General features: G+C 44.1%; 1 protein-coding gene across 3 annotated transcripts; it reads right to left on the minus strand.

Annotated features, from left to right (window-relative positions):
* Nucleotides 1-468: 468 nt before the first annotated feature.
* Nucleotides 469-10,804, minus strand: TMIE (transmembrane inner ear). 3 transcript variants are annotated; one of them, XM_031504138.3, is made up of 4 exons: nt 10,489-10,804; nt 7,729-7,846; nt 3,405-3,554; nt 469-1,000 (listed from the first exon to the last, which is right to left on the minus strand). In XM_031504138.3, exons 1-4 carry the CDS (start codon nt 10,573-10,575, stop codon nt 615-617), a joined length of 741 nt encoding a protein of 246 aa, XP_031359998.1. In that variant the 5' UTR covers nt 10,576-10,804; the 3' UTR covers nt 469-614. The 3 variants fall into 3 exon arrangements, with proteins under 3 accessions (XP_031359998.1, XP_085418253.1, XP_085418267.1); XM_085562127.1 differs by lacking the exon at nt 10,489-10,804 and having other exon boundaries at nt 7,729-8,204; XM_085562141.1 differs by lacking the exons at nt 469-1,000; nt 10,489-10,804 and adding an exon at nt 1,578-1,833 and having other exon boundaries at nt 7,729-8,204.
* Between the last annotated feature and the right edge of the window lie 854 nt (nt 10,805-11,658).

Below are 11,658 nucleotides of genomic sequence, written 5' to 3' on the forward strand. Positions count from 1 at the left end.
TGCCCTTCCTCAGCAAAAAAGTTGGAAAAATGTTGATAAATCTCCTGGAAAAGATGGAATTCCTGGTGTTTCCAGCAGCAATCCTGGGAAAGGGGCACTGGAGAAGGAAGGAAAAATTCCCATGTGTCCAAAAACCTCTTGGAATCCACAGGAGCCACACCTTGGAGAATTGCATCCTTTGGGATTTTCCCAGAATTTACATCATCCCTGAAATTCCCCACGAGGAGGTGCTGAGTGCCAGGAAATCTTTCTCCAACTTCTCCAGCTCCTCCAGGAGAAGAAATTCAGGATGAATCCCATTCTCCTTTAGTTTGGATCCTTATCCCTGAGCATCCCCCTGTTTATCCAACGTCCTCATTCCCATTCCAGCTTCCGGGTTCACGTCTATCCCATTCCCACTGGATATTTTTCCTGATTATGCAACCAAATTCCCAGTTTTCCTTCGCAGAGCCGAATCCTGATGGCTCCACCTCCAAATGGGAAGAAATCCACGCATCCAACAGTATCCCACAGGAATAGCTGGAAAAGCACATCCTGCTCCAAGTGCTCCTCCCCCAGCAACTTGCCAGAGCATTCCCAAAAAAAAAAAATTCCAGCCCCACCCTTCCGGGATGTCACTTCTTCTTTGCCGGAGCTTTGGAATTCCCACCGGCTTTTCCATCGGTTTTGGCGCCTCCGGATTTTCCAGCTTCGCCTTCTTTCTCCCCCTTTTTCCCTTGTTTCTTGTCGTTGGTGTCCTTTCCCTTTTCCCCCTTTTCCTTTTCCCCCTTTTCTCCTTTCCCCCCTTTTTCCTCTTTTCCTCCTTTTTCCCCTTTCTCCCCCTTTTCTCCGTCTTTTTTTTTGGCTCCGTCCTTCCCTTCCTTCTTGGATTCTTCCTTCTGCTCCTTCTCCCCGTCCTTTTTCTTGGAGCCTTTGGATCCATCCTTCTTTCCCTGAGCCTTGTCCACTTTTCCGGACACAGTGGGAACTTCTTCCTCTTTTTTTTCTTCTCCAACCTGGGCTGTTTCCAAGGAAAACAAAACAAAACAGAACAAAACAGGAAAGGAATTGATGTGGATTCAACAGCCCAGGGATTGTCAAAATTCCAGCTCCCTGCTAGAAATCTGGGATAAAGGGAAAATATTCCTACTGGGGATTTGCCCATCCAGATGATTGCTCCCGGTGAGGTTTTTTTGGGATTGAGAAGCAGCAAATCCAAGGATTGATGGATCCCCTTGGAAAAGAGAAGCCGCAGGCGGACGGGAACCAAAATTCCCTAAATTCCTTGGAGAACCATCTCATCCCATAAGGATTAATTGGAAGGACAAGGATTCAGTGGAAGGACAAGGATTTATTCATGGAATTGAGTTCAGCTCCAGAGGGAGGGCTGGGAATTCCCATTTCCCGGCACCCCTGAAATGGTGGGATTTGTGCAAATTCCCGTTGTTCAACTCCTAATTCCGCATTTTGATGGTGTAGGACTGAATTCCCCCGAGGAATTCCTGAATTCCTACAGTGGTGGGATCTGCCTCTTTTCCCACGGATTGAAGCAGCACATCCCAAATTTCGGAAATGCCGTTTTTATGGAATTACAGCTCCCGGAGAGACACAGGAAAGAAGGAGAAAAAAAGTCATCAAAAGGTGTCGAGGAAACAGGAAAAATCCAGGAATGGAGAAGCAGCAAATCCAAGGATTGATGGATCCCCTTGGAAAAGAGAAGCCACAGGCGGCTGGGAATCAAAATTCCCTAAATTCCTTGGAAAACCATCTCATCCTCTTCCTTCAGCACAGGCAGGGAGTGGAGAGGTCTGGACTGGCCGTGGCCAGAGAGAGTGAGGAGATTTTCGGGAGAGCCTATGGAATCAGGAAAGGAGAGTGAAAGCAGCGGAGAAGAAACATTCCAGCAGGAAAAACCGGGAATGTGGAATTCCAACCACGCCAGTTTCGCTCCCGGTATTCCCCAACCCAAGGGCAGGCCCTGAAATGAAATTAATTCCCACTGGGAATTTTCAGCATGGAGTTCCCCTTCTAACTAAGGAGGGTGAGGGATGGAAATTGTTGGGAAAATGGGATACGGCCGCCAGATGTCCCAGGAAAACTTTGGATTGAATATTAGGGAAAAAAATCCCTAATATGGTGTGAATAAGGATTGGGAAGCGTCGGAATCACCATCCATGGAAAGGGCTCCAAAACCCAGGAGATGTGGAATTCCACAGGATTTTTAGTAGGGTTTGGTTCAAAATAGGATTTGATGGATTTGAGAAGCTTTTTCCAAACCTAATTTGGGAATGAAGAAATGATTCCGACTCGAACTGACGGAAAAGTTCCCTCTTATCCAAAGGATTTTATCCCAGTATCCTGAGTCCATGCTGGGAGGGTTGACACTGGTGGTGGCACCACGGGAGGGACTTGGAGCTCCCAGAATCCCAAAAAAAAAAGCAGGAATTACCTCTGGAATGTCAGTGAGCTCATTGAGGGAGTTTGTGTTGCCACAATCCCAAAATAAAGTGGGAATTACCTCTGGAATGTCAGTGAGCTCATTGAGGGAGTTTGTGTTGCCACAATCCCAAAATAAAGTGGGAATTACCTCTGGGAATGTCACTGAGCTCTTTGAGGGACTTTGCACTGCCACAATCCCAAAAAAATAGTGGGAATTAACTCTGGGAATGTCAGTGAGCTCTTTGAGGGACTTTGCACTGCCACAGTCACAAAAAAATAAAGTGGGAATTACCTCTGGGAATATCACTGAGCTCTTTGAGGGATTTTGCACTGCCACAATCCCAAAAAAATAGTGGGAATTAACTCTGGGAATGTCACTGAGCTCTTTGAGGGATTTTGCACTGCCACAATCCCAAGAAAAGAGTGGGAATTAACTCTGGGAATGTTGCTGAGCTCTTTGAGGTATGTTGTGCTGCCACAATCCCAAAATAAAGTGGGAATTACCTCTGGGAATGTCGCTGAGCACTTTGAGGGACTTTGCACTGCCACAATCCCAAAAAAGGAGTGGGAATTACCTCTGGGAATTTCGGTGAGCACTTTGAGGGACTTTGCCAGAATCCCAAAGAAAGAGCGGGAATTACCTCTGGGAATTTTGGTGAGCACTTTGAGGGACTTTGCCCTGCCGGAATCCCAAGGAAAGGGTGGGAATTACCTCTGGGAATGTCGCTGAGCTCATTGAGGGACTTTGCCAGAATCCCAAAGAAAGAGCGGGAATTACCTCCGGGAATGTCGCTGAGCTCATTGAGGGACTTTGCCAGAATCCCAAGGAAAGGGCGGGAATTAACTCTGGGAATGTCGGTGAGCTCATTGAGGGACTTTGCCCTGCCGGAATCCCAAGGAAAGGGCGGGAATTACCTCCGGGAATGTCGGTGAGCTCATTGAGGGACTTTGCCCTGCCGGAATCCCAAGGAAAGGGCGGGAATTACCTCCGGGAATGTCGGTGAGCTCCGCCAGGGCCGGCACGGTGTCCAGCTGGTCGGCGTAGCCCTTGGCCGCCTGGCGCTGGGCGTAGCGCGCCTCGATCTCCTTCCGCGTGCGCGGGATCCGGCACTTGAAGATGCAGCACAGCGTGATGACTGCAACGGGAAACCGGGAATTCCGGGGACGGAACGGGAAACCGGGAATTGCGGGGAGGGAAACCGGGAATTGCGGGGAGGGAACGGGAAACTGGGAATTCCAGGAACGGAAGGGGAATGGGAAACGGGGAATTCCGGGGAGGGAACGGGAAACCGGGAATTGCGGGGAGGGAACGGGAATGGGAAACCGGGAATTGCGGGGAGGGAATGGGAAACCGGGAATTGCGGGGAGGGAATGGGAATGGGAAACGTGGAATTCTGAGTGAGGGAATGGGAATGGGAAACAGGGAATTCTGGGTGAGTTATTGGGAATGGGAAACGTGGAATTCTGGTGAGGGAACAGGAATGGGAAACGTGGAATTCTGAGTGAGGGAACGGGAATGTGAAATGTGGAATTCCGGGTGAGTTATTGGGAATGGGAAACGTGGAATTCTGGTGAGGGAACGGGAATGGGAAACCGGGAATTCCAGGTGAGTTAATGGGAATGGGAAACGTGGAATTCTGCGTGAGTTATTGGGAATGGGAAACGTGGAATTCTGAGTGAGGGGCCAGGAATGGGAAACGTGGAATTCTGGGTGAGTTAATGGGAATGGGAAACAGGGAATTCCAGGTAAGGGAACGGGAATGGGAAACGAGGAATTCCGGGTGAGTTAATGGGAATGGGAAACGAGGAATTCCGGGTGAGTTAATGGGAATGGGAAACGAGGAATTCCGGGTGAGGGGCCAGGAATGGGAAACGTGGAATTCCGGGTGAGGGGCCGGGAATGGGAAATGTGGAATTCCGGGTGAGTTATTGGGAATGGGAAACGTGGAATTCCGGGTGAGTTAATGGGAATGGGAAACTGGGAATTCCAGGTAAGGGAACGGGAATGGGAAACGTGGAATTCCGGGTGAGTTATTGGGAATGGGAAACTGGGAATTCCGGGTGAGTTATTGGGAATGGGAAACGAGGAATTCCGCGTGAGGTCCTGGGAATGGGATTCATGGAATTCCGGGGGAATTTTTGGGATCGGGAATTGAGGAATTCCGGGTGAGTTGCTGGGAATGGCCATGGGAAGGAGGAGGGGCTGGCAATGGAAATCCGGGATTTGGAATTCCCCCGTTGATTTTGGGATGGCGCCCCCTGGTGGGAGTTGGAATCCCCGCTTGGATCAGATTCCTGGATTGATTGGATTCCTTTTGTTTAATTTTATTAATATTAACCTTAATAGAAACATTAATATTAATTTATCAAATAGTCAATAATTATATTATGAGAACAATTCATTAAAACATATCTCTTATTAATTATAATGCTGTAGAAAATATTATTTATAACGTAAAAACGTATGTGTTAAATATTTATAATTTATAATATATTTATTATTATAATTACTTATAGTCACTATTTAATATTATTATAACTATAATGCTAATTAATGACATTATTATGTAAATACATTATTCCTTATAACGATATATTTCTATATATTCCTTATAGAGCAATATCTTTAGATGGAATATTTGTTTATTTAATATTTATTATTTGTTATGTATAATTATTGTAAACATTTCTGAAATTTTATATTGTTCTAATTAATTATTATAACTTGAATTATAATTAATTGTATAATAAAAATATATTAGTATTTGTAACATTGAAATATATTTAGATCAAATAAATATTATTTATTCAATATTATTTCTATTAATCTATATTAAATATTTATTATAAGTATACTATATTAAATATTTATTATAATTATACTATTATTGCTATAATTATAATTAATTCTCTTATTCAAGAAATATATTTTTATTTATGACATGGAAATATATTCCGTTACGATAATTTAATTTATTTAATTAATTCTTTTTATTTCCTTCTTTAATAAAATAATAGTTATTATAATAAAATAATTAATTATAACTATAATCGAAATTATTATGCCATGAAATACATACATTATTATTAATAAAATAGAAATATATTATTAAAAACATATAATTCAAATTACTTAATTTTATTTCCTATATTTATTATAATAATGAAAATGAAGTTATTAATTATAACTGTAATTACAATCAGTTATAACATTGTATAAACATTATTATTTATAAACATTATTATTTATAATACAGAACTCTATTATTCCATAAATATAATTTTAATTAATCCTAATACTTTATAATAATAAAAATTATTTTAAATTAGTAGGTCATCGATAAAGTAATACTCACTATAATACTAATTTAAATTATATTTACAACCCAATTACCTTTTAAGCATAATTCCTGTATTTCTATTTTATTTATGTTTATATTTGGTTCTTGTTTTTGTTTTTCAATTATTTCCATTTCTTAACTTTATAGTTTATATTTAATTCTAGTTTGAATTTACAGCTTGATATGAATTCTATTTTAAAATGCTACATTTTTGTATTAGTTTCTAATTTTTAATTTCCTATCTTATGGTTAATTTTATGTTTTCTATTTTTTGTATTGATTAAATCCTATTTTCATATTTCATTCAATGTAATATAACAGATTTACTAATTTATATTTAATTATATGTTTAAATTTCCCATTTTTCTATTTATTTTTTAATTTTATACTTTTATATATTTTTTAATTCCCCATTTTTATATTTATTTTTATATTTATTTTTATATGTATTTTTATATTTATTTTTATATTCATTTTTATTTTTCATTCCCTATTTTTGCGTTTCATTCCATTTCCCAGTTCCCCGTTTTCCATGGATTTTTCTCCATCCCAAATCCCATCCCAGGCAGGGATGGGGGCGGAGCTTGGGCCATCCTCCCTCTGCATTCCCACTGGGAAATCCCTCCGGAATTCCCACCCCCAGCTGGGAATTCCAGCCCAGAGGAATTCCCGAATTCCCGGACACCGGCAGGGAATCCAGGAAACTCCGGGATCACTCCCAGGGACAGGATGATCTTGGAAAGAGATTCCAGGTGGGAATCTCCAGTTTAGGGCTGGGACCTCCCTCTGGAATTCCCACACTCAGCTGGGAATTCCTGCCCGGAGGAATTCCCGAATTCCTGAAAGCCTGAAGGGAATCCAGGAAACTCACCCGACACATTCCACGATTCCCAACCCGATGCATTCCGCAATTCCCAACCTGCATCATTCCATGATTCCCAACCCGACACATTCTGCAATTCCCAACCCCCACCATTCCATGATTCCCAACCCGATGCATTCCACAATTCCCAACCCGACACATTCTGCAATTCCCAACCCCCATCATTCCATGATTATCAACCCACATCATTCCATGATTCCCAGCCTGACACATTCCACAATTCCCAACCCAAGGCAATGCACGATTCCCAACCCCCACCATTCCATGATTCCCAACCCGACACATTCCATGATTCCCAACCCAAGGCAATCCATGATTCCCAACCCACACCATTCCATAATTCCCAATCTGCATAATTCCATGATTCCCAACCCTCATCATTCCATGATTCCCAACCCCAGGCACTCCATGACTCCCAGCCTGAATCATTCCACAATTTCCAACCCAAGGCAATCCACGATTCCCAACCCGACACATTCCACGATTCCCAACCCCCACCATTCCACGATTCCCAACCCGACACATTCCACGATTCCCAACCCCCATCATTCCACGATTCCCAACCCCCACCATTCCACGATTCCCAACCCGACACATTCCACAATTCCCAACCCCCATCATTCCACAATTCCCAACCCTCATCATTCCACAATTCCCAACCTGACACATTCCACGATTCCCAACCCGACACATTCCACGATTCCCAACCCCCACCATTCCATGATTCCCAACCTGACACATTCCACAATTCCTAACACATTCCACGATTCCCAACCCCCATCATTCCACGATTCCCGACACATTCCACAATTCCCAACCCCCATCATTCCACGATTCCGAACCCCCATCATTCCACGATTCCCACCCCCCACCATTCCACGATTCCCAGGCCCACGGCTCCATCCCGCCTTGGGGCGGGAATGTTCTGCCGGAGCCGATTCCCACCCCGGAACGTCTCCAGGCTCTCCCTGGCGACGAATCCCCGGTCATTCCCAGCGGAGAATCCCTCCCCGCACGTTCCTGGGATCCCAGAGAGCGCCCTGGGGAGTTTTCCAGGGGAGAATTCCTGGGAATTCCGGGACTCACTGATGGAAAGGACGAAGAGGGCGAAGATCCCGACCACCTGCCAGAGGCGCAGCCCCCAGATCACCACGGTCTCCGACGTCACCGGATCCGGCTTTTTCTTCGGAGGGGCCGTGGTGGCCTGGGAAAAACCAGCGGGAAAAGATGGATCCGGGCAGCGAAATTCCCAAAAATACCCCGGGAGGCGTTGGGAGCACGGGAAATGGCGGAGAGGTTGGTGAGGGCTCAAGAATTCGGGAATGCTGGAGGGGTTTTTAAGGAATGGGAGCAGGAGGAATCTCCTTTTTCCAGCCGCTCCTTGGCTCGCTCTGGAATTCCTTTGTCCGCTTTTCCAATGGATTTTAGGGATTGGGATCTCCATCAATGAATGAGGAAATTCCTGGGAAAACTCCTGGAAAATTCCTCCCTTCACGTTCCCACTGAATTTTCATGGAAACACATCCTCGGGATGTTGGAAAGCCGCGGCTCCAGGAGGAAGCAGCATGGAATCACGTGGAAATTCCGGGATAAAAACTTGTGGAATTTCTTAATGGAAAAAATCGACTCAGCCTCAACCTAAGGGATGGAAATTGCACTAAATATTCCATGGGATTTTTAGGGAACACCTTGGAGCAGCAGCTGGAAAACAGCTGGAACACATCCGATGCCCAAAAGAAATTCCCGATTTTTTGGGAAGGGGATTTCCGAGCAATCCCGCTGCAACGAGGAGATTCCTCCAGGAATTTTATCCCGAGCTGGGAATGAAGGATTATCCCTGATTTCTCCTCCTGGGATCCAATTCCCGGAGAAATCCCTCGATATCCCGTTGTTTGCTGATCTCTGGATTTTCGGGATCACGCAGGGATTTGGGGGCACATCCTGGGATTTCAGGGTTTCGGATTTTCTGATTCTCTTCCCAAATTTTGGGAGAATTCCCAGCCCTGGGAATTTTTCCGAAGGCCTGGGAGCCTTTTCTCCATCAAATCCAAGATTTCAAGGGATTTTTGCTTCAAATATTCCCTTGCTTTTCCCCCCTTTATTTTTCCTTATCTTTGGGGTTTTTTGGGAATTTTTTTCAGCCACCAGAATTCTTTTCTTCTCCAGCTTTTTTTTCCTCCTCTGTCTGCTCCAGCCTGGCTGAGCCGGAATCGAATTATTCGGGATAACTCCATTATCCAATTATTTCCAGGAATAAACTCCTCACAGGGCTTTCATTTTTCCAGGAAAAAAAAAACCAAAAACCTGGAATAAACAAAGCAGATCCAGGAATTCTCGCTGATTATCCTGTTTTTTTGATGTTTGCGTGTTTTATTTTTAGTTTTTGGGAATTATTTGGAAAAAAAATGGGAAATTTTCCGGCTGGCTGGGTCGTCCTTGGGATTCAGGGAAGGATAATTTGGGAATTCTGCGCTGTCAGGGGAAGTTCTGCCTCATTTCTCCCCTTGGGAATGGTCGGACAGCTTGGAAAACCTGGAATTCTTCCTGGAGCAGCAGCCTGGCCTGGGAAAGGATTCCTGGATTTATGGAATGCTCAGGTAGGATGGGATGGGGAAAAGCAGGGATTCGGTCGGGAATGAGAGGCCAGAAATCCTGGAAAAAATCAGGAAAAAGGAAAGGATGAGAGACTGAAAATCCTGGGATATAAAAATATGGGAAAGGAGAGATGAGAGGTTTGAAATCCTGGGGAAAAATGGGAAAAGGAGGGAGAAGAGGCCAGAAATCCTGGGAAAAAAATATGGAAAGGGAAATCCTGGGAAAAAAATCAGGATAAGGGCAGGGGTGAGAGATTTGAAATCCCAGGAAAAATGAGAAAGGAGGGATGAAAGGCCAGAAATCCTGGGAAAAACATAGAAAGGGAAATCCTGGAAAAAACGGGATAAGGGAAAGGATGACAGACTGGAATACTTGGAGGAAAAATATATGGAAAAGGGAAAGGGATGAGAGGGTTGAAATCCTGGAAAAAAATATGGAAAAGGAGGGAGAAGAGGCCGGAGAGGCTGGAAATCTTTTGGAAAAATAAATCTGGATAAGGGCAGGGATGAGAGGCCAGAAATCCCGAGGGAAAAGCGTGGAAAAGGGGAAGGATGAGAAGCTTGAAATGCTGGGAAATCCCTGGAATTTTCCAATCCCAGAAATCGCAGCCAAATGTTGCTCCAGGAATTCCCAGGCGGAGCAGGGAAAAGGATCCAGAGGGGGGAAAGTGAAAGTTTTTGGGAAGTGGGATTTGTGCTCCGGGCAGGAATTTCCCTCTGGAATTGCAGCCAGGGCTCGGGAGCCGCTCTTCCCTCCCGGAGCATTCCCGCTTTTTCCATAAATTTGGGAATGCAGAGTCATCCTTAGGGAAAAGCTACTGTGGAGGGGCAGGAATTCCCTGAAATCCCACAATTCCATGAAATCCCACAATTCCATGGAATTCCACAATTCCACGAAGCCCAACGCTATCGGGAATGAGGGAAGGCAGGAGAAGGAAAACCCATCCCAAAGATTTCCAAAAGTTTCCAAATATTTCACGGGAATATCCATCAGGAATAGGATTTTTCAGGATCATTTTTGCCCTGCTCCTCAGACCGTTGAAAAACCAGGAAAACCCCGCGATTCCAACCCGAAATTCCCGATTCAGCCTTTCAGGAAGCACCAAAAATTCCCAAAAAAACCCTCCTTGGATCCACCTTAAATCGCCGGCCGCTCGTTTGCCAGCGAGATCTCCCATTCCCGGCCCTCATTCCCACTTTTCCCGAGGGTTTTTCCAGCGGGATGATTATTTTGTGTTTTGTTTTCCCTCACCTCGATCAGCTGCGCCAGGGAAAGTCGGGATGGGAGCAGGACGAGGCAGGAAAATCCCAAAAATTCCCAGCCGGGATCCCACGCCATCTTCTCCTCCCTGCCGGGATTTTCCACCTCCTGCCCAGCCTGGGATATTTGATTTTTTATTATTATTTTTTTTTTGGGAATTTCGGGAAAAGTGCCGGCCTGGCTTTTCCCAGCGGCGCCCTGGGAGCGGCGGCGGGCGCCGTTAATGAATTAATTAGTTAATGAGGCGGTGTCGCTGACGGAGCCCCGCGAGGGGGGAGCGGGAGCTCCGCGCAGGATTCCCGACTCCGCCGATTCCACCTTCGCTGTCCCGGCTTTTCCCGGTTCTCCCGCTCCTTTTCCAGGTTTTTTGTCAAATTTGTGGTTTTTCCAATTTCCCCCCATTTTTCCCCCATTTTAGCCCCCATTTCCCCCCATTTTTTCCCCCCTTTATTCCCATTTTTCCCCATTTTCCCCCCCTTTTTTCCATTTTTTATCCCATTTTTCCCCATTTTCTCCCAGTTTTTTTCTATTTTCCCTATTTTTTTTCCATTTTTTAATTTTCCCTATTTTTTTTCATTTTTAGAATTTTTACCCATTTTTCCATTTCCCCCAGTTTTTTTTCCATTTTCCTCCCATTTTCCCATTTTTTTCCATTTTCCCCATTTTTCCCCATTTCCCCCCAGTTTTTCCCATTTTTTCCATTTTTCCCCAGTTTTTTTCTATTTTCCCTATTTTTTTCCATTTTAAAATTTTTACCCATTTTTCCATTTACCCCCAGTTTTTTTTCCATTTTCCTCCCATTTTCCCATATTCTTTTCCATTTTCCCCATTTTTCTCCATTTCCCCCCAGTTTTTCCCATTTTTTCCATTTTTACCATTTTTCCCATTTTTTCCCCAGTTTTTTTCTATTTTCCCTATTTTATTCCATTTTTAAAATTTTTACCCATTTTTTCCATTTTCCCCCAGTTTTTTTTCCATTTTCCTCCCATTTTCCCATTTTTTTTCCATTTTCCCCATTTTTCTCCATTTCCCCCCAGTTTTTCCCATTTTTTCCATTTGTCCTATTTTTCCCATTTTCCCCCAGTTTTTAATATTTTTCCCATTTTCCCCTTTTCCCCCCATTTTTTTCCCTTTTCTCCCCCTGTTTTCCTTTTTTTTCCC

This window comes from Lonchura striata, chromosome 2 (genome assembly GCF_050655825.1).
Source record: "Lonchura striata isolate lonStrDom1 chromosome 2, ASM5065582v1, whole genome shotgun sequence".
In the NCBI taxonomy this organism is placed as follows: domain Eukaryota; kingdom Metazoa; phylum Chordata; class Aves; order Passeriformes; family Estrildidae; genus Lonchura; species Lonchura striata.